The following is a 22,120-nucleotide window of genomic DNA, read 5'->3' on the forward strand; positions in this document are numbered from 1 at the left end:
TTTGTGTCAGGTACAAATTCTGCATTCAGGGATTGCGCTCTGAGAGTGTTTGACCCTCAGCAGGGACAATGCACAGCAGGGACCGAGGGGATTCCTGAGCCACTGTGCAGGTGTCCAGACTCTGGCTCTTGGCTGAACTCGGCAAAGTTCCCGTGTTTGGACAGGCTCAGGGGCTGCCCTCGGGGAACGTGGGGCTTGGGGCGGGGGCGAGCGGGCAACAGACAAACGGACACGGGGACAAACGGCCCCGGAGCTTCAGTTGCAGCAGCGGCAGCGGCAGCACCAGCAGCAGCAGCAGCAGCAGCGGCAGCGGCAGCGGCAGCGACAGATAAAACTTTAGATTCTCTTCTCATCTCCCTCTCCCGCTGTCCCGTATCTCTCCCGCTCTCCCTTTCCCGGTCTCCTCTCTTCTCCCCGCCCCCGGCCGTCCCGCCGCCTCCTGGGCTCAGCCCGGCTCTGGCCGTGCTGGCGGTGGCGCTGCTGGGCGGGGATCAGTGCCGGGGGCTGGGGTGGTATTGCCGGCTTTTGGCTCCGCCTGGCCCGAGCCCGGCCCCGGCCCCGACGCAGGGTCCAGTCCCGGCCCCGATCCCGAGCCCGAGCCCGAGCCCGAGCCCGAGCCCGGCCCCGGCCCCGGCTCCTCCCGGGGCCCGCGGAGGACACACGCGGCGCAGCCGCTCCCGCCGCCTCCGCTGCGGCTTGCCCGGCCCGAGCTCCACCGCTCGGCAGCGCGGCCCCCGTCCCCGCGGCTCCCGGGTCGCGTTGCAGGGAGCGAACGCCGGGGGATGGCCGGGCCGGGGCGGGTGAGGGGCGCTCGGGGGCCGTTGCTGGCCCCGGGCCGAGCGCTGACAGCCGCGTCCCGCCTGCAGGGAAGGCGCAGCAGCACCTGAAGGAGCGGTACCGGCTGGGCTCGCTGCTGGGCCGGGGCGGATTCGGCAGCGTCTTTGCAGCAACGCGGCTCTCGGACGGCGCCCCGGTGAGCGGCGGGGCCGGCGGCGGGCGCAGGAGGAGGGGGTGGAGGAGGAGGAGCAGGGGGGAGGAGGCGGGAGGAGGATGGTGCTGGGCAGGGTGGACAGCGAGCTGAGCCCTGTTCTGCACTTGGCTTGCAGGTGGCCATCAAAAGGGTGCCACGGTACTGCGTCCATCACTGGGGTGAGCTGGTGAGTGAGCGAGGTGCTGTGCTGGGCAGGGATGAGCCGAGGCCCAGCAGGGTGGGAGCCGCCAGGACGCCTCGAGGGAGAGCGGGCATGGGGCCAGAGCAGGGTGCAGAGCATCCCGGGCTGGCTGAGGGCTTCCTGACCCCCGGCACGGCATCAGCCCCACTGACAGCATCGTGCTCCTCCCGCAGCCCGATGGCACCAGCGCACCCCTGGAGATCGTGCTGCTGGACAAGGTGTCCAGTGGCTTCTCTGGTGTGGTCCAACTGCTGGAGTGGGTTGAGCTCCCCAACGACATCTTGATGGTGCTGGAGCGCCCGGAGCACTGTCAGGACCTGCACCATTTCATTCGGGCACGGGGCTTCCTGTCCGAGGGGGTGGCGCGGCAGCTGTTCCGGCAGGTGCTGGAGGCTGTGCGGCACTGCACCAGCTGCGGGGTCCTGCACAGGGATATCAAGCCAGCGAACATCCTCGTTGACCTGGCCACCGGGCAAGCCAAACTGATTGATTTCGGCTGTGGCACCTACCTGCAAGAGACAGCCTACATTCGCTTTGCAGGTGAGCCTACACAGGGGTGTGCTCCTGGTTCTGGTATCTCATGGCCCAGCATCTCAGGGCCCAAGCTGGGTGTGGCAGCGGGGATTCTCCCTTTTGCTGCCCTTCATGGCCCTGAGATTTCAGCTGAGTTGGGTTTGAGCAGGGCTGGGTGGGGAGCCAGCTTCCAGTCCTGCTGGCAGCCTTTGCCCACCACTCTGCCCAGGATTGGGGCTGGGGCAGCCAGCCCAACAAAAACACCCGTAGGTGAGGGTAGCAGAGGTGGGGGGGCCTGGAACCTGTGCCCCAGCCAGTTTGGTGTGCAGGTGAGAAGGGCTTGGGCTCCTCCACTCACCTGGTTTGTTCTGGGTTTGTTTTTTGGGGCAATGTAGGCAGGGAGGATGAAGGCATGGTTTTCCCTCAGCACTAAGTGTGTTTCTGTCACGGTTGGGCCTTGCCAGGGCTTCTGCTGCCCTCTTCCAACACCGATGGCTTCTTTTCCAACCCCATGTGTTGGAAAGAGGGGCAGTGGGTCAACCTGCGTACCACTGGGGCAGCCCCTGCACGCCCAGGGATGCTGGGGCCAGCCTCTGGGAGCAGCAGCATCCCCCTGATGAACTCCATCTGTATTCCACAGGAACACCATCCTACAGCCCCCCAGAATGGACCCATTTTGGCTGGTACTATGGCAAGCCAGCTACCATCTGGTCCCTGGGTATCGTGCTGCACCAGATGGTCTGCGGGGAGCACCCTTTCAGGAGGGACCAGAACATCAGCTGGGACCATCAGCTCTCGCTGCCACAACGGCTTTCTTCAGGTGGATCCTCATCTCTGGGCATGGGTGCAATACCAGTGCTGGGAGAGAGCAGCGGGCTCGGGAGCATCCCACTCTGGCAGCTGCTGAGGAGGTGGCACATGTCCTGCTCTCCTGCTCGCCTTCAAAACAGGGAACTGATGGGAAAGTTTAGGCCCAGCTCTGAGCACATCCAGCATGGCCTGGGCAGGGAATGGTTGGGCAAACCCAACAGGAGCCTTCTCCAACTGACCAGCGGTTTCTGGTTTCTCTGCCCAGAATGCCAAGATCTGATCAGGCGGTGTTTATCCATGCTGGACTGGGACAGACCCTCATTAGAAGAGGTGTTCTGTCATCCTTGGATGCAGGATATTCATCTGCCATAGAAGAAGGGAGAGAGCCACAGGCACACTGTGCTGCAGGGCCCCGGTAAGTTACATCTGCACACATGCCTTGGCAATGAGAAGCAAAGGAACCCCAGACTTTTTTGTCCTGCCTGTGTCACTGCCCAGGGCTCATCAGATGGGAGCACACAGCCCTTGTGCTGGAGCTGAGCTGCTCTGCCCAGCACTGGTGGCCACCATCCAAGCTGGTTTTGCTTGTACTGGTTCCCTGACAGCTGGGGCCCTGGGCAGAGCCCTGACAGCCTGGTCTGAGCCCAGGGAAGGAGAAGGAGCCCCCAGAGAAGCTGTACCAGGTGGGGCTGCTGCTGCAGGGGACAGCAAGGATCACATCAAGGATGACAGCCTCTTCCTGGACCTGGCCACTGGTAAGCTTAAGATGATGGACTTCAATTCTGGCACCTTCTTCAAAGCCTGGCTGCACAGCAAATTTACAGATGAGTCCACATGCAGGGGGATGCTCCCAGATTTGGGCATTGCACAGCCTGGCCTCAACCCAAAAGTTCCCACCCCACTCATTGCTGGGATGGATGCAACTAATTCTTCAGTCGGCTGCCCAGCTGCTTTTGGCAGGGCTGGGGGCATGGGCTGGGGTGGGTATGAAATGGGAGTGGGCTCCTGGCCCTGCCAACAGCCCCCAGCACCCACCGTGCCCCGGGCTGGGGCTGGGGCAGCCAGCCCAACACAAACAAACCCCTGTGGTGGGAGCAGAGGTGGGACTCCAGAACCTGTGCAGGGGCTGCTTTGCTGTGCAGGCAAGGAAGGGCTTGGGCAGCTCCACTGCCCTTGTTTGCTTTGGGATCACGGTTATTGTGGGGGACAGTGCAGGGGGAAGGGAGAAAACCTGGGCTTTGCTCACACATGGCTGGGTTTTTCCCTGGCTTGCAGGGCTTGGGCCTTCCTCAATCCCCTCACAGAGATATGATTTTTCCCTTTGTTCTTTTTTTCCCTTTTTGTCTGTAATCTATTTTCAACAATTTGTTGTTTGTTTTTCTAGAGGAAGCATTCTGGTTGGTCCAGTCTGGATCGGGAAGTTCTTGGGAGCAGCTGCGGCGTGGATGGGCCGTGCCCTTGGAGCAGGCTGAGGACATCGTTTGGGACCAGCTTTTTTTCCCGCCATGGATGGCATGAGGTGGGTCCCCGTCTGCTTGGCAGGGTGGGATCAGAGCTTTTGGGAGATGGCAGCGAGCACAGGAGCATCCTGCTCTGGGCAGCTGCTGAGCAGGTGGATGTGCCATGGCTGGCTGCAGGCTGGGCACATGTCCTGCCCTCCTGCCCTGCTCCCAAAGGCAGCACTGATGGGCAGCTCTGGGCACAGCTCTGGGCACAGCAAGCATGGCCTGGGCACTGCGGGCAGCTGGGACAAGGGGACAGGAGCCATCAGCTGACGGGCAGTTTCTGCTTTCTCTCCTTGCAGCCGGGCTCTGCGGATGCTGAGGCTGCTCTGGGCTCTGCCAGGGCTCTGCTGGAGCTCAGCACCGGGCCGGAATCAGCCAAAGAAGAAATGGTGTCACCTGCAGCACAGACTTGCTTGAGCATTTTGGCAACACAGCTCAAGTTTGCAGAGTGTACATCTCCAAGGGAAAACATGACACCTCCCAAAAATTAAACTTGTTCAATACCTTCTGAAATGAAATCAATCTGGGAGGACTCCAAATGACATTTTTCAGCTTGCTCAAGCTGTAGCTCAGCCCTTCTCTGAACAGTTCTCTCCCCCACCTGCCTTTTACTTCTCAACTGCTCCCTTTTTTCCCCCAGTGAATTCCCAGCCGGTTGCTGTCTCCATCACTCAGTGGCCTTCCTTGTTGCCCATGACCACAAGGAAGGCCGAGCCCCAGGTTTAGGGACTCATGCTGTCACTGGCTGAGGAGCAGCAATGTTTCAGAGGTCCAGTGGCATTTTAGTGTCATTTAGAGCCACTCTCCAGCCCTCAGCTCTCCTCACTGCTGAGCTCCCACTCCCTTTTCTTCATCCTTGTAGCAGGTTGAGCTCTGTGAATCCCCTTGAGCCTCCCCACTCTTCCCAGCTGATGCACCCACCTCAGTGAGGCTGAAGCTGAAGCTTCTCTGTCTCCTCTGGCACACCAGTCCAGTCCCCTGTGTGGGGAGCTCCAGCCCCAGAGCACAGCACACAGCAGTGCAGTCCGGGCTGGAGCAGCTGCCCTGCAGCCCTGGCTTGGCTGTTTGTGGCAGCTGAATGCTCCCTGTTTCCAGCTGTCCCTGCAGGATGACCCCAGGGCAGAGCCCAGCCGGGCTCCCACTGCAGCCCCTGGAGCTTGGGGCAGACAGTGCTCCCAGAGCTGAGGTTGATGGGGAGCACCCGGAGCTGTGCCTCGCACTCAGTGCTGGCAAGTGTTGTGTTCTCATCTCCTGCAGCCTGAGGGGAAAACAACCTGTGCTGCCAGGCCAGCACTGCCCCTCTGGGCAGAGAGAAGGCTGAAAGGCTTTCCCATTCCAGAGGATCCTGCACTGAGCCTTGGCAGGGCCTGGCAGGGCTGGAGCCGGGTCTGGCCTGCTGTCTGGGACTCACTGCCCACCAACCACCCCCACCCACCATGCTCCATCCTCCAGAGACAGAAGGGTCTGTGTGTGCCAGGGGCTCTTGGATGTCTCTGTACCCAGGGACAGAAGGGTCTGTGTGTGCCAGGGGCTCTTGGGTGTCTCTGTATCCAGAGACAGAAGGGTCTGTGTGTGCCAGGGCTCTTGGATGTCTCTGTATCCAGGGACAGAAGGGTCTGTGTGTGTGCCAGGGGCTCTTGGATGTCTCTGTATCCATGGAGAGAAGGGTCTGTGTGTGCCAGGGGCTCTTGGATGTCTCTGTATCCAGGGACAGAAGGGTCTGTGTGTGCCACAGGTTTCCATAACGTCTCTGTACCCATGGGTATGGGATGAACACGGACAGTGAAAGCGTCAATCACGTTGCTTGCACACTCCTTCCTTTGTACACAAGACAAATCCATGCACACCCCCACCTATGGATATATTAATAGGATAGGGATGGATAGAGATTTCCCACAGAGCTCTAACTTTGGCATAACTCACTCTTTAGCTGTTGGCCAGGAGATTTTTTTCCCAGCTCTGTGTGAGAAGGTGTCCAGAAGCTGAAGGAGCAGCATTCAGAAGCAATTTCAGGATTTCTAGGCAGGAAGTGGAGCTCACAACCATCCACATAACTCACCATATTCATCAGGATGGGCTGCTGCTTCTTTAGGAATATGGCCCAATGCAGACATGAGACTTGGAAAAATCCCAGCTCTCTGTGGGTTTGTGTAAAAGGGGGAACAGCACAAACACTTTGTGCCTGTCTGGGGGCACAAGGTCCAAGGAGCTTTGGTGGCAGAGGGTGACCTGGGCTGGTGGCAGGCGAAGTTCCATTCCATGACATCTCAGAGTGGCACAGGACAAAGGTCCAAGTACCCCCAACCCCACTGATGAAGTCCTTAGAGTGCTGCACATCCTCTAGGAAAAGCTGCTGTCACACAATCCATTGGGATTTATAACTTTCATTTCCAACACTTTAAATCCAAATTCCAAACTGCAATATTTTTACACTCAAGACACAGTCATACACAATCCATCTTTCAATTTCTTATTGATTCAACCACAATTTAAAATAACGTAATATTGCAAACAAAACCCAGAATCTTTTAAAAAAGTGATGTTGATGTCAGTAAGATAGATCCATGCCAAAGTAACTGAGTTCTCTTTTTAAAAATACCAGTTCCCTCTTAATCCAAAGTTAGAGAAGATTTTCACTACACATTTGTTTTTTGTTTTTATATTTCATATTTTTTTCTTTTTTCCTTTTTTTAACAGAAAAATCATCCTAAAAAGGAATGTACAGCAAAAAGAGAAACATTTCTGATAAACAATGAAAATGTAGGCTCCTCCTCTGTTTACTTTTCTCAGGATACCCTGAAGAAAAAAATCTAGCAGATATGAGCAGAGGTGTGAAGTGTTTCATTTGGACTGTGCTGGAGTTCAGCACTGCTGACATCCTGATCCAGTCAAGAGCTGCAGAATTCTTTTGCACATTTTGAACTCTGTGTTTGTAGGCACAGCACCTGCAGTGCCAATGCAGCAATGCACATGAATAACTCTGTTATTCCCTCTCAGAATTCGGGCTCTGCCCCAGCACGAGATGCTGCAGCCCTTTGCTCCTGGTTCCCATGTGGAGCAGCTCCATTCCTGCTGGCTGAGCTGCTCAGGCAGAGCCCGGCAGCTCCTGGCCCTGCAGGGCTGAGGCTTTTCCCCACTGCTGGGCACAGACTGACAGAGCAGCACTGCTGAACACGGGCACACAGAGGGACCAGGAGCAGCTGCCTTTGACCACCTGAAGCTCCAAGGCCCAAACTCTGAGCAGCCAGGGCTGGAAGAGACTCGCAGGCTCCCTGGTGGCTGTGCTGCCCCACTTGTGCCCGGCCCAGCTTTGCTTGGGGCAGAGGGAGAACAAGGGGCAGCTCCCTCCCAGCCCCAGCCCAGGGACCCCTCCAGCCCCGGGGCTTGGGGCACTGTCAGCACCTGCTGCTCCAGCCACCGCTCCTGCTGGCCCTGACAGCAACACCCAAACTGGGGCTGATCCCGAGGGAGCAGCAGCAGGGCCTGGATCTGATCCCTGACTCTGGGCCAGGGCTGGACAAATGACCCCACAGCAGCTGCAGCAGCCGCAGCAGCAGATGGAGCTGACTTTCAGCACAGCCCCTGCCACTCTTCCCTCCCGTGTGCAGCGGTGTCACAGCAGCCTGAGGCACCTGGGAGCCCCCAGTGCCAGCAGGGACTTGAGATGGCAGCCCTGGGCTCCTGGAGGTTGTGCAAGGAACAGAGCTGGCGACTCCCTGTCCATGGGGAGCTTCCAGATGGAAAAGGCTGCTGTGCCCAGGCAGCTCCAAGGCCACAGCAAGGAGGGTCTCGACCACTGGATCTGTGCCAATCCCACAGTCCTGGGCAGCAGCCACTGAGCCCTGGGGGAGCAGAGGGCACAGCAAGAGGGACAAAGCCAGGCAAGGTCAGAGACTGGAGTGAGTCAAGACATGAGAGCAGGAGCAGCTGCTCCATTGCACTCTTGGAGAAAGCTCCTGGCTGGTTCAAAGTGCTGAAAGGCATGAAGGGCAGAGAGGAGGCCACAGCAAACACTGCTCCTGTTTCCACACCTTCCCCTCTGCATGTCCCAGAAGGAATTGGATGAAATGTGTTCTTCTCTCCAAGTCGTCTCGTTCAGCATGAGCAGCTTAGCACCAGCAGCTGAAGGAGCTGAAGCCTCAGGCCACAAGAGCTGAGCAAGAGGAGACTTTCTGAGCAAATGAGTGCTGCTAACATGGACCTAGCTGAATTCAGCAGATAGAATCACGGAATCACAGAATCCTTTCTGTTGGAAAAGACCTCTGAGCTCATCCAGCCCAGCTGGTCACCCAGCAGTGCCAAACCCAGCGCTAAACCACGTCCCTGAAATGCCAAGGCCTGGACAACAGCCCTGAGTGAGGCCTGAACAGCAGGCCCTGAGCCAAAGGTGGCCTCTGGATGAACCTTCCAAGCAAAGGTTATCTTTGTATCTGCTCACTGATGAAATATGCATGGTCATTAGCACTGTGATAGATGTAGCCACTCATTAGTGACACATGTATTGATCTTTTTGTATTTGCAAGCCAGACAAGGCCATGAAATCTGACATCTGGCCTTGTTTGGGCTGAAGGATCAAAGTCACCTCCCTTGGCTCCTCCTGGGGCCCTGGCCAGGCTTTGGGAGGAACCCAAGAGGAGGATGAAACCAGATGTTCCTGCACTAGAAGTGCTGTCAGTTTGTTCATTCAGCACTGTCAGAGCTGGGCCCTCTCCCAGCGAGGTTGGAGCCTCACCTGTGGCTGGAGGCACCTGCAGGAATTCCCAGTATCCAGGAGTGGCTCTGCAGCCCTTGGCTGTGACAGCTTCCCCCAGCTGCTGTGTGGATCTGGGGGATGGTGAAGTCTGAGGGTAAATGATGCTGGATCTTTCTTAATTACTGCTGCAATCTTTGGTGGTGATGGTTGGGTGCATTGCTGAGCTGCTCCTTTTGTGATTCTTTGCTGCTTTGAGCTGCAGTAAATGACACTGATTCCTTCAGTTGCAGTCTGTGTCTTTGGTGCTGACCCTGCCCACTGGTAAAACAAAACTGGCAGAGTCTGGCCAGATCACAGCAAAATGTCTCTTGTTAAATGTAAATGTGAGGGATCAGTGCCATCAGAAATTCCCAGATGGGAAGCCCTTCCCTGGAGTTGGCTGGCTCTGGAGTGGGCTGAGGTCGCAGCACCGTGTGAGCAGTGGGGCAGTTGTTTAAAATAAGCTGAACCCCTGGATGTCTTAAAATGTATCCAAAAATTGCATACTGAAAAGGAAAAGAACTTGTGGGTTTGGGCAGACAAAGATGAATTTGTTAACAGTACATTGGAAACAGCACCTTCAGAAGGAACAGTTATTGTTGGAATGCTCCCACATGGAGCAACAGAAGAAGGTTTTAATCTTGAGCTCCAATGCATTTGTGCAAGTGAAATATTAATATGATAAATAACTATGTACATATTTATAGTATAATAAGACCTTAATATATATATATAGATATATATCTATTTTATATGTATGTCTATACCTATCTAGCTATATCTATATTTCTATATCAATATCTATATCTACGTATAAAATAGTAATAATGTGAAATAGTGCTGACAATACTAATTTGGCAGCTTTGGCTGCTCAGGGATGTAACATTAAACACTCTACAGAAAATGATTGGCCAGGACCCTAATGTTAGAGGTAAACTTTGTGAGATTGTATACAATGAAAAAAGGAGGAGGGGATAAAATTGTCTATTTTTACAGGATTTGCTGATACTGTGATGCAGAGTGCTTTGTCTGTTACTGTGAAAAATACCGTGATGAAGACTGCAGGGTTTTTCATGAACCAGACTATCTTCAAACTGCAGGATTTGTTGAACGGGTGAAAGGGTTATTAAAAGAACAGTTGAAAAAATGAGGAGATGGGAACCTGTCCCCATGGAGAACCCATCTCCCAGATGTGCTCCATGCCCTTAACAGTGGCCCACTGGGGAAATGGAAACCCTGTGGCTGTGCACAGCTGCACCCAATTTGCACCTACAACCATGGGCAGTGAGACTTGGACTGCCTGGGAAACTGTTCTGGGTGTGATGGCCCCTGGCAGGGCCAGCCCAAAGGTTGCAGGGCTGGACCTTCATGCATTGGAATTAATTAGGATAAATCAGAAGCAAATGAGAGCTGTCAATACTGAGACAGGAATTCAGATTCCTCCAGGACACTTTGGTTTGGTAACTGCTCGCTTGGAGCTTGGCCTTGCAAAGGGTTCATGTCATGGCAGGAGGAATTGATGCAGAATATCAAGGAGAAACTACAATAATTTTGTTAAACAACACTGAACAAGATTGGATTATTCAACTCCATGACAGGGTAGCACAATTATTGCTGTTGCAATTTTAAGAACAATTGTGAATAAAGGAGATCCGCCTCCAATCACCACCGTTTGTGGAGATAAAGGGTTTGGATGCAGCAGTCCTAATAATGGAGCCAGAGTGTGGGCCCAGAGGCCAAAAGGCTCTCCCAAGGCACGTGAAGGAACAGCTCTGGGGAAAGACAGCACTGAATCCTGAAACCTGAGCAGGAGCAATGGGAATATGTCCCTGCAGCCAAGTGTTCTGTGTGAGAACAAGGAGATATTACAGGATACTGTTTTACACATCCTGCCAGACCAAATCTCCTTGTTTGCCCCAATGACCCCTTTGGAAAATGCTCTGATCCACAAGGCTCCATGTGGAGGCTGCTGTGACACTGAGGGACTTGCACACAAATTCCATGCAGGAGCCTGGGTGCCCTCAGGGACTGGGACCCGTCCCCCTTCCAGCCAAAGGGGAAAAGGCCCCACCAAGCCTTGTTAGCCACAGACAACATGGTAAAGCTGAACAGCAAAGGACCTTGGAGGCATTGTTCTGGAATAAAAAAGGCGCCAGCTCCATGGACAACAGAATTATTGTTCCTAACCCAAATGAGACTGAGGAAAAAGAATGAGTAACCTTGTCACTGAAGTACTGCTGATGTCTGTAAGTTGTATCTTGAGTGTCAGCCAGAAACTTTGTTTGCCACAAACACCTCTACAGTTTCACCAAGGATTCGTCATTAAATTCTTATGAGAATGTAAAGATCAAAGTAGCCAAAATACTCAAAATATCTAATTGCTGGAAATGTTCTCAACCAATGCTGGGAGGAATGGGGTTCCCTTGGAGGGCCCAGGGAGGAGCCCTGGATCCATCAGCAGCCCACAGTGGGAAATGGGAAATCAGACCTTTGGTACTGGGAATGGGAGCTGCTGGGTGTGTGGACACTGCCCATAAACAGCTTCCTAAAGGATGGTTTGAGTCCTGTTTCCAGGCAATGTTGATGCCTCCCTTGAGGGTCCTTCAGCAACAACCACAAGGAAGAGTTGAGGCCAAGAGAACATTTTCCACCCAAGGAGCGCCTTTGTTCTCAGAGAACCAGATTCTGGCTCCCCCTGTGCCCCATGTGCGCTGCCCTGTCCTGTGGACATTACAATAAAGATATAAATTGATTATTAGAAAAAATAGCAAATGATCCTGTTAAAATATCCAATAGTACATCCCAGGAGCTCCAACAAACACAAATGGGGTTCTACAGAACCGCACAGCCTGGGATTATCTGCTTGCTGGCCAGGGAGGAACCTGGGCTCTCATGGGACAGGAATGTTGCACTGCTATCTGATGGGCTTGAAGACAAACAGTCAGGAATCACCTTAACAGAAAAAGCAGTAGAAGAGTGGCAGCAAGAAGAAAATTTTTCTTGGTGGCATTGGCTTTATGGCTGCCAAATTGGAGGCTGCTGTGTAATGAATTTGTGGCAGTGTCTGTTGTCATTGCAGTGTGAGCACTTGGTGTGTTAGGATTTCATGTTAGATTTGTTGTGACACTGTGCTGGAAATGGAGTATTGAGACTTGTCTAGAAAGAGACACAATCTCAAGAAAAAAGGGACATTTGATAAAATAACAGAGAATAGAAACTAATTAAAGCTGTTTTAAAAGGAAAGTGAATTATAGCTCTGAGTAATGAACTTGAACGGTACTTAATTGAAGAACAAGAGGCCATGCCTTTATGCCTAATACCTAAATCCAAGCTGTGCTATTGAAAGAATTGTTATGGAGGTTGTAGTTCATCTCTAGGTTAAAGGACCAATTGAAGTCCTGAGGCCGCAGCACCAGGCCCTGCCTGAGGCCTGAACAACAGGCCCTGAGCCAAAGCTGAGCTCTAGATAAACTTCCCACAAAATGTTTTATTTGTATCTACTCATTAATGACTCACTGTGAGGAATATGATCTCCGTACGTGTCCATTGGTGAAACATGGATTAACCTTTTTGTATTTAAAAATCAGACAAGGCCCCATATGGCCTTGTTTGGGGCTGAAGGATCAAAGTCACCTCCCTTGGTTCCTCCTTGGGCACTGGCCAGGCTTTGGGAGGAACCCAAGAGGAGGATGAAACCAGATGTTCCCACACTAGAAGTGCTGTCAGTTTGTTCATTCAGCACTGTCAGAGCTGGGCCCTCTCCCAGCGAGGTTGGAGCCTCACCTGTGGCTGGAGGCACCTGCAGGAATTCCCAGTGTCCAGGAGTGGCTCTGCAGCCCTTGGCTGGGACAGCTTCCCCAGCTGCTGTGTGGATCTGGGTGATGGTGAAGTCTGAGGGTAAATGATGCTGGATTTTTCTTAATCACTGCTGCAGTCCTTGGTGATGTTGGTTGGGTGCATTGCTGAGCTGCTCCTTTTGTAATTATTTTCTAATTATTATGTGCTTTACTTTTGTAATTTTTGCTGATTTACCTTATATAAATTACACAATTCCTTCAGTTAATGTCTGTGTCTTTGGTGCTGACCCTGCCCACTGGCAAAACTGACCCTGTTGGCTCCATAGAACCAAGGGGCCTTTGTGACACCGCAGGGCCTTGTGTGACCTGGGGACCATGGTGACCCTGTGGGGCTTAATGGAACCAAGGAGCCATGTGACATTTTGGGGCCTCATGGAACCATGGAGCCCATTCTGACACTGTGGGCACTCTTGGGGACAAGGGTCCATTGTTTTCCTCTCCCTGGCACTGCCCAGTTCAGCCTTTCCCTGCCCCAGCCCAGCAGAGCAGCAGAGTCAGGTCTGGCCCTGCAGCAGGAACTGGAGGCACCAGAGGTCAGGGACAGCCACTCTGGGTCTGGAATGCTCAGCAGATGCTCAGCTCGGGCAGCTCCTGCAGCCCCAGGGCCAGCCCCGCTGCCCAGCCCAGCAGCAGAGTTGGCCCCGGGGCTCCTCAGGCAGCTCCTGCTGGCCCAGGGACAGGCCAGCCTCTTGCCAGGGCTCCTCTGCACACCCACGGGCTCCTGCTCTGCTCCTGGCCCATGCCAGCTGCCCCCAGAGCCTTTCCCAGGGGAACACGTCTGTGCTGGCCCCAGCAGCCATTGCTGCAGCCCCTGCCCTGCTGCCCAGAGCCCCGAGCTGGGGCTGCTGCTCTGCAGAGCACGGGGGCTGTGCTGCCCGGGGCCCTGGGCTGCCTCTGCTGGGCTCTGCTGCTCAGCCTGGCACACAGAGGCAGCTGATGGTGCTCCCTGCACTGACCCACTCCCACACAGGCTCTGCGGGGCCATGGAGGGGGCTCAGAGGTGCCTGCCTTGTGCCAGGGCTGCCAGAGGGGCTTGGGGCTGCCCTGGATCCTCCTGGGGGAGTTCCCTGAGGGTCAGAGTAGGCAGTGCCCAGACTCCTTTCCCTGGGCCTGCTGTGTCCCTGGGCTGCAGAGCTCTCCTGGCTCACAGCAGACATTCAGTCCTTGATCTCGGGGTGAGCCCAGCCTGGCCAGGCCTGTGCCCAGTGAGCTCCACTCCCTGCTGGTCCCTGGCACACACTGTCCCTGCAGGTCCCCTGCGTTCTCCTGGCAGCTCCCAAGGCCTTCCAGACAAACCTTCCCCTGCCATCAGCCCTGGCACAAGCTGCAGAGCCCCAGGAAGGTTCAGCACAGACCATTCACCATCTGATGGGCACTGGCCACCCACAAGGAAAACCTCATCCAGACCTGAGTCCCCTGAAGGCCCCAGTGAGACTCTGATCTCATCCCACTGAGCCCTGGGAGAACAAGGAACACAAGGAGCCTCTTGAGTGTCCTGAGAGTGACTCTGGATAGGAGCAAAGCCTCCCTGCCCTGCGCTCAGGAGATACCCTTTGCTGGTGGAGCTGCTGTGCTGGAGCCCAGCTGTGTCCCAGCAGTGCCCATGGCCTGTCCCTGCCTGAGGGCACAGCACGGACATGCAGCAGGACAGTGACCAAGCTGCCAGAGCACTCCGGCCTCGCAACCACAGCAGGGCTGGGAAGGGGAGTGTGGAGCTGAGAGGAGCAGATGTGGGAAGAGGCAGGGCCATTGTCCCTGGCTGTGCTGCTGTGCTGGGAGCCTCTTCCCTCCACCTCTGCTCATAGGCACTGCCCCTGCAGAGCCAGAAAAGGGCTGAGGAAATGCCTTGGACACATAGGTCAGGACAGCCACTTGTTTTTATTGAAATACACAGGGAACAAGGCTCCCGAAAGTCTTTATGTTGCAAAAGAAAAGTAGATGTTCATGTTGAAATGCTAAGAGTAGTACTCCAGTAATTTATGACACCAATATGACACCAGAAATATAATAAGAAAAGGTCCCAATGACAAAAGAGACAAATAGGAAAAAAAGGCCAAGACTGTAAAGATTTACATTCAGAAAGTTCTGAGCAGAAAAAAAAAGAGTTTATTGCTTCTGAAAAGATACAGTCATTATTTTCCTCAGGGTACCCTTGAGCTCCTGGTTCCTCAGGCTGTAGATGAGGGGGTTCAGGCCTGGAGACACCACAGAGTACAAAACAGAGACTGACAGATCCAGGGATGGGGAGGAGATGGATAGGGGCTTCAGGTGAGCAAAGATAACAGCGCTGACAAACAGGGAAACCACAGCCAGGTGAGGGAGGCAGGTGGAAAAGGCTTTGTGCCGTCCCTGCTCAGAGGGGATCCTCAGCACAGCCCTGAAGATCTGCACGTAGGAGAAAAAAATGAATGCCAAACAGCCACATACCAAACAGGCACTAAATGCAATGAGCCCAAATTCCCTGAGATAGGATTTGGAGCAGGAGAGCTTGAGGATCTGTGGGATTTCACAGAAGAACTGGCCCAGGGCATTGCCATGGCACAGGGGCAGGGAAAATGTATTGGCTGTGTGCATGAGAGAATTGAGAAAGGCACTGGCCCAGGCAGCTGCTGCCATGTGGGCACAAGCTCTGCTGCCCAGGAGTGTCCCGTAGTGCAGGGGTTTGCAGATGGACACGTAGCGGTCGTAGCACATGATGGTCAGGAGGAAATACTCTGCTGAAATGAAAAATACAGTAAGAAAAACCTGTGCAGCACATCCTGTGTAGGAGATGGTGGTGGTGTCCCAGAGGGAATTGTGCATGGCTTTGGGGACAATGGTATAGATGAGGCCCAGGTCAGTGAGGGCCAGGTTGAGCAGGAAGAAGAACATGGGCGTGTGCAGGTGGTGGCCGCAGGCTACGGCGCTGATGATGAGGCCGTTGCCCAGGAGGGCAGCCAGGGAGATGCCCAGCAAGAGGCAGAAGTGCAGGAGCTGCAGCTGCCGCGTGTCTGCCAATGCCAGCAGGAGGAAGTGGCTGATGGAGCTGCTGTTGGGCATTTCTTCACACTGGCCATGGAGTCCTGTCCAAGGAGGAGACAGTAGTAAGTCAGGGCAGATTTTGATGTGTGATGTCCAAACCCTTTTTCCCAGCCCTCCCCCTGCTGCTCTGTGCCATTCAATTTTCCTTTTCTCATAGCCCTGTACCTGGAGCTCTGCTGGGATCTGGCCCTGTTGCTGTGATGAGCAGGGGCTCTGCCCATGGACACGAAGGGGTCAGCTCTGCTTTGCAGCAGTGAGGTCATGGGAATGGGGACAGGGGCCAGTCCTGGGCTTGGATTTCATCAGCCTAAACTGCTCCTGAGGCAGAGGAGCTATGCAGCACCTACTGTCCCAGGGCTAAGGAATGGTGACAGCCAAAGGCAGTTTGAGAGGGTTTCCTGCTGTGCCCAGGGAGATCTGAGAGAACTGAGCAATGTAAGAGCAGTGGCTTTAACTCAGGGAAGGGTGAGGGGAGCTGCTCTGTCACCCCATCTGTCCCCAGCTGCCCTTTTGAGATCAAGGACAGTCCCTGTGCTCCCCTGGAAATCAGCCTGACACAGCTGAGAGCAGAGAGACCCACAGCAGAGCAAACTGGCTCAGCCTTCCTCAGAGTCTCAGCCCCACTCTGGCCAAGGACACTCCTGTCCCTCAGTGTCCCCTGGAGGCAGCTCACAGCTTGGATGGCATCCCGAGGACACACTAAGGGTCCTGTCCATGGCACTGCCTGAGGAGAGTTGGCTCATTGCCAGCCTGCCCTGCCCAGAGCTCCCCGGGCACAGGGAGCTGGGACACCCCATTGCTGAGCTCAGCCTGCACAGGAGGAGCCCAAGGGCTGGGCCTGACCCTGCAGCTGGAACTGCCATCCCAGAGAGCCCCTCAGCAATGCCAGGAGCACCTGGGCAAGGCAAGGAGAGAGAGAGCCAGGCCTGAGGAAAAGCCTTTCCCTGCCCAGCCCTGCCCAGCCCCTGCCAGGCAGCACCAGGGCAGGGCAGTGGCCCTCAGGCCCTGTCAGCAGGAATGGGCACATGGCAGGAGAGATGCCCTTTATCTCTGGGGCTGCTCTGCCAGCCCAGCAGGCACTGAGGGCCCCGAGCCCCCGGGCTGAGGGCTGTGCTGGCTGGGAGGGGACACAAGAGCTGTGCTGCTCAGGGCAGTGTCTGCCCTGCAGGGCAGGGCTGGCAGTGCCACATCTGCCCTGCAGCAGGGCTTCCCTCAGCACTGCCTCCCTCCCTCCCTGCCCACGGCTCTGCTGCTGGAGCTGTCCCAGCCCTGGAGCTGCTCCTGTGGCCCCGGGCTCCTTCCCTGCCAGAGCTGCCAGAGCCCAGCCCAGCCCCTGGGCCAGCTCTGCCCTGCAGCTGCTCAGGGCTGCAGGGATTAAAGAACAGCTCCCCCAGCCTGGGCACCATGGAAAGGTGATGCTGGATGGGCCTGGAGGCTGGGGAGGGGTGAGGGGCACTTGCTGAGGTTCCCAGAAAAACTCAGGGTAATGGTTTAAGAGCCTCAGCCCCTGCTCTGCCCTGCACAGCTGAGTTTCCATTGCCACCAAGCTGAGCCAGGGAAAAGTGGGAGCACAGATTCAGGAAAGCAGAGAACCAAGCAGGAAACCCCAGCCCTGAATGAGCTCATGAAAAGTCCCCTCAGGAATGAGCTGGGCCTGAGCTGGAGCTCTGAGGAGCCCTGGCCCACACAGCAGCCTCTCCACAGCAGCAGGACCTGCCCTGGCAGGAGTCACTTCTTGCCCCCACAGCTCCCCTGCAGCATCCATGGGGAGCTGCCAGGCAGGCTGAGAGCTGCCCCTGGCAGGTGGCACATCCCCTGGGCTGGCCAAGAGCCCTGAGGGCTGCAGGACCTGCTCTGCAGGACAGCACTGGCAGCCCTGGCTGCAGCCCCAGCTTCAGCCCCTGCAGCCATCCCTGGCAGCAGGAGCCGTCCTGCCCTGTCCCTCTGATGGTGCCCAGGGCAGCCCTGCTCTGCAGCACATCCTCCTCCTCCTGCTCCCCTGCCACAGAGAAATTGGGAGAGTCCTCCTGGCACATCCCCCAGGCTGTGGGGTGTGCTGGCTTCAGGAGATCCCTCCAGGAGCACAGGGGACATTGCCCTGCATCCACTGACTCACCATGTGGAGGGCTGTGAAGATCTTTCCCCAAGTGAAGTTTCAGCTCAATGACTTCCTCAGCCTGTCTCTGCCTGCCTCCTGTCCCCTCAGTGCCTGCAGTCAGAGCCCTCAGCCCTGCTGGGCTGGGAGAGGAGCTGGTCCTGGGAAGAGCTGTTCCTTTAAAGCTCAGCAGCACAGACACAGCACAAGGACTTTAACGACCCTCTTGGGACTTGGGTGTTGTTTACATCAGACTCAGTCCCTGAGAGAGCCTTCCAAAGACTTCTCCAGAACTCAAAGTTAAATTGAAACTCCAAAGTTTCTTGAAGTTTTAATGGGTCCCACTGAGGGACACGACTGAGAAAGTGTCCCCAGGTTCCAGTCAGAGCAGAACACTGGAGGCAGTGATGACAGCTGGGGACAAGCAAGGCAAAGGTGTCTCTGTTGCTGAATAAACCTCGATGTGTTTCAGGAATGCAAAGGGCCAAGGCCTGAGCCCCAGCCCCTGACAAGGCATATCCTGTCCCTCCCTCCTTGCTCAGGGATCTTCCCGGGATGAGCACTGGGATGTGGGGATGTGCAATGCCAAGCGCAGCACCATGGGGCGGCCCCTGCCAGGCTGCTGAGCAGGGACAAGCAGCCACCCTGTGATGTCACACAGCCCCTTGGAGGTCACAGAGCCACCTGTGATGTCACAGCCCACTCTGGGATGTCATACAGCACCCTTGTTTTCTCACAGAGCCAATTCTGGGACGTCACCCTGGAATGTCATGCAGCTGCATTGTGATGTCCCAGAAGACTCTGTGATGGCAGAAAGTTGATTTGGGACGTCACAGTCTGTTCTGTGATGTCACAGTCTTCTCTTTGATGATACACAGCCACCTAGTGATGTCACACCCCACTCGCTGATGTCACAGAGCCACCAGCTGTTACGTCTGGATCTGCTCTGTGGCCTCATACCCTACTCCATGATGTCACAGACAGCTCTGTGATGTCACAACACCCTCAGTGATGTCACAAAACCCTCTCTGTTATGTCATGCTGCCACTATGTAATGTCACAGCACACACTTTGACCTCAGTCTCCGCTATGGTGTCATACAGCCATGCCATGATGTCACAGCCTGCTCTGTGTTGTCACACAGTCTCCTCTATGATGCTGTAGCTGCTCAATGACCTCCCACAACAAACTCTGTGATGTCACAGCCCAACCTGTGACCTCACACAGCCCACTCTGTGCTGTCACACAGCCCCTTGCTGACATCACAGCTGCCCTGTGCCTCCATGACACAGCCACAGAGGTGCCGCTGTGACACAGCCCCCTCTGGGACATCCCCCAGCCCCTGCCAGTGCTGAGCCCCTGTCAGCTCTGGCTGTGCCCTGCTGGTGTCCCTGAGCTGCCCTGGCAGTGCCCCAGCCCTGCTGGGCTGTGCCCAGGAGCTGCTCCTGGCCAGAGCTGTCTCTCTGCAGCGCTGCCCTTGCCAGGAGCTGCCTCTGGGCCAGGAGCCCGGCCCAGCTCAGCAGCACAGACACAGCAGCAGGACTTTAATGACCCTCTGGGGCTTTGGTGCTCTTTGTGTCTGCCCAAGTTGGCTCTGTCAGGGCCTTGCAGCTGCTGCCCATCCCTGTGCCCTGTGCAGCCCAGGCTGTCCTACGGTGTCCCTGCCCTGCGCCTCTGTCCCTGCAGGCTGTCGTCATCCCCCGGCTGCCCCACCTGGCTGGCCCCTTCCTTTGCTGGCAACTCTGCCTCCTGCCTGCCTCTGCCTGCCCACACAAAGCCTTGGGCTGCTCCAGGTTCCTTCTGGGGGATGTGTTGCACCACAGCCCTGCCCTGGGAGGGGAATTCCTTTCTCCTCATGTCCAGTCTGGATCTCCCAGCTGCCCTTGTGTTGCATTTTGCCACAGCAAATGGAATGAAACCCACCCCAGGCCCCTGAGTCTCAGACCTCAGGCAGCCACCAATGACCAACAGGGAAAGGAGAGCAACAGGATGGGCCTTGGTTTAGGAAAACCCAGGATCCTTTATTGTGCCAGGGACCAAGACAAGAAATGAGGCGGTGGGGTCATGGGTTTAGGGGTGGCGTTTAGGATTGTGGTCAAATAGCAGGAGGAGCAGGGGACTGCAAAGGGGTGGATCAAGGAGGACAATCAAGGAAAAAATCTAAGCTGGAGACATTGCAGTAGAACATAAACTAATGAGGGTACAGAAAAAAAAGGACATTGTGAGGCCATTCCTTATTTGACCAGATGGGGTGGAGTATCTTTTCCTGGGCTTGAAAGGGCACAACCCACAGGGTGGAGGAGGGGAATCTTCTTTAAATCACGCCCCTCGCCCGATGGTGGCTGTCTGGGTAGAATCCCTGCCTCCTGGGGTAGGGACACTCCACACCCTTGGTGCCATTATTTCTTTCTCTGGCTGTTTTATGCAGTAAAGAAAAATGCCAGCCTCTCTGAAACCACCCTTCAATCCCTCCCAGGCTATTCCTGTTCTGTCTTCAGTCTCAAAATCACTGAGCGCAGAGCCATCAGCCTCTCCCGGCTGCTTATGTGATGAGGCCTCCAAACCCCATCTTGGGAGATTTTTGGATTCTCACCAAGATCTGTGAAAATGGAAAAATAGTGGTCAAAGTTATTTTCTCCCAAATCTTGAAGTGACAGAACAAGGGTCAGTATCTTTAAACTGAATGAGGGTGGATTTACATTTGTTAAAAGGAGGAAATATTTTACAATGATGAGAGTGGCACAAAACTGCAACTTTTTCCAGAGAAGTGGATTCCCTATCACAGCAATACTCCAAGATCAGCAGCTTTGTGCAACCTGACCCAATGAAACCCCCTCTCATCCCCAAGAACAGAATTCCTGTTGTGTGGGTTCTCTGATGTGCTGCGTGCCCTCACAACACTTCTGGCCAGAATGTCTGCTGAAGGCAGCCAGGCTGCTGCAGGGGCAGTGACCTCACAGCCATCACCATGGCAGCCCTGTGCCCTGGGCCTGCCTCTCCCCTTTCCTCTGCCCCTGCCTTGTCTCTGCTGGCATGAAGAGTTTTCTCATTCATATCTTGTCCCCAAGGTGCTGGGGCAAATGGCTTCCCAGGCAGGCTCCTGGAGCAGAAGTGGCTTTTCAGAGCCCAGGCAGAAATGAGCCCTGAGGCAGCAGCTCTGCAGTGCTGGCCACCAGGCCGGGCTGCCAAGGGAAGCTTCTGGCCATGCCCTGCAAGCAGCTGCTGCTGCCAAGGTGCCTTTGGTGCCTCAGGCTCTGCCTGGCACAGCTCCCAGCACGGCACTCTGCCCTTGTGCCCGAGCCCTTCCCTGTGCTGGGGCTGGCCTGGGGCTTTTCCTGCAGCGGGACCTGCCCTGCTCCTGGCACAGGAAAGGCAGTTCCTGCTGGAGCAGGAGGCTCTGCCTGCAATGGGCTCCAACAACTCCAGCCAGGCCCTGTTGACTTCAAAATTGCTTCCTAGAGCAGAATATTCTAATAATTGTTATAGGTCCTGTACTGTGGAGTAAATAACTGTAGTTAAGTTCTTTCTTCTAGTCATGATCAGAAGCAATCCGAGCTGTATTAATAGAAATTTATCTGGTATTCCATTGTTAAATCCTGTGGGACAAATTGCATTAATGTTCAATTTCACCTGTCCAATCTTTTACACCTTTGAAAAAGTCTGGGGCTGGGATTGGATCCAGCTGCTTCCAGTCTCCTCTCTTAGAAGGAATTTTAGAAGCCTAGGACGCCTGCAGGGGTTTGAGGATCCATGGTGGCTGTTGTCATTTCTCCATCTCATGACTCAGCAGGAGTTTCTCCAATAAAGAAATAAAGCTTTTGCCTGAAGCTCCCACTCTGCCCATGAGAGGAACCCCTGGGAGTGTCTGGGACATCCCGGCTCTTTGGCAGCCTGGGGACTCCTGGAATGTCACCGGGGAGCCCCCATGAGTGCCTGTGACAGATCGGTGCCTTTGAAGCCCAAGGTCCCCTGCGATGTCACCATGGAATGGCTGTGACTGCCTCTGAGCACACAGCTCTTTACCTTCCCCAGAAACCCCTGGGAGGTGTCCATGGAGCCCCTGTCTCTGCCTGTGACATTCCAGCTCTTGAACAGCCTGGAGACTCTTGGAAAGTCCCCACGGAACCCCTCTGAGGGCGTGTGACAAATCTGATCCTTAGCAGGCAACCATCATCAGGACCATGTTACTATGGGTCATGGGATCCCAGATCCACAGAATTGGCTGAGCTGGGAGGGACCCATCAGGATCCTGGAGTCCAACTGCTGGCCCTGCACAGGACACCCCAACAATGCCAGCCAGAGCCTGGCAGCGTTGTCCAAACACTGCTGGAGCTCAGAGAGCCCTGGAGCTGGGAGCCTTCCCTGGGGAGCCTGGGCACTGCCCCAGCAGCCTCTGGGCAAAAACCTTTTCCTGA

At 55.2% G+C, this 22,120-nt stretch overlaps 1 protein-coding gene across 1 annotated transcript; it reads right to left on the bottom strand.

Moving 5' to 3' along the window:
- Window positions 1-14,615: 14,615 nt before the first annotated feature.
- LOC135305638 (olfactory receptor 14J1-like) lies at window positions 14,616-15,628 on the bottom strand. Its single transcript, XM_064429377.1, has one exon. The coding sequence runs from the start codon at window positions 15,626-15,628 to the stop codon at window positions 14,696-14,698; it is 933 nt and encodes a 310-aa protein (XP_064285447.1). The 3' UTR covers window positions 14,616-14,695.
- Between the last annotated feature and the right edge of the window lie 6,492 nt (window positions 15,629-22,120).

The sequence above is a fragment of the Passer domesticus genome, chromosome 8, assembly GCF_036417665.1.
Source record: "Passer domesticus isolate bPasDom1 chromosome 8, bPasDom1.hap1, whole genome shotgun sequence".
NCBI lineage: Eukaryota > Metazoa > Chordata > Aves > Passeriformes > Passeridae > Passer > Passer domesticus.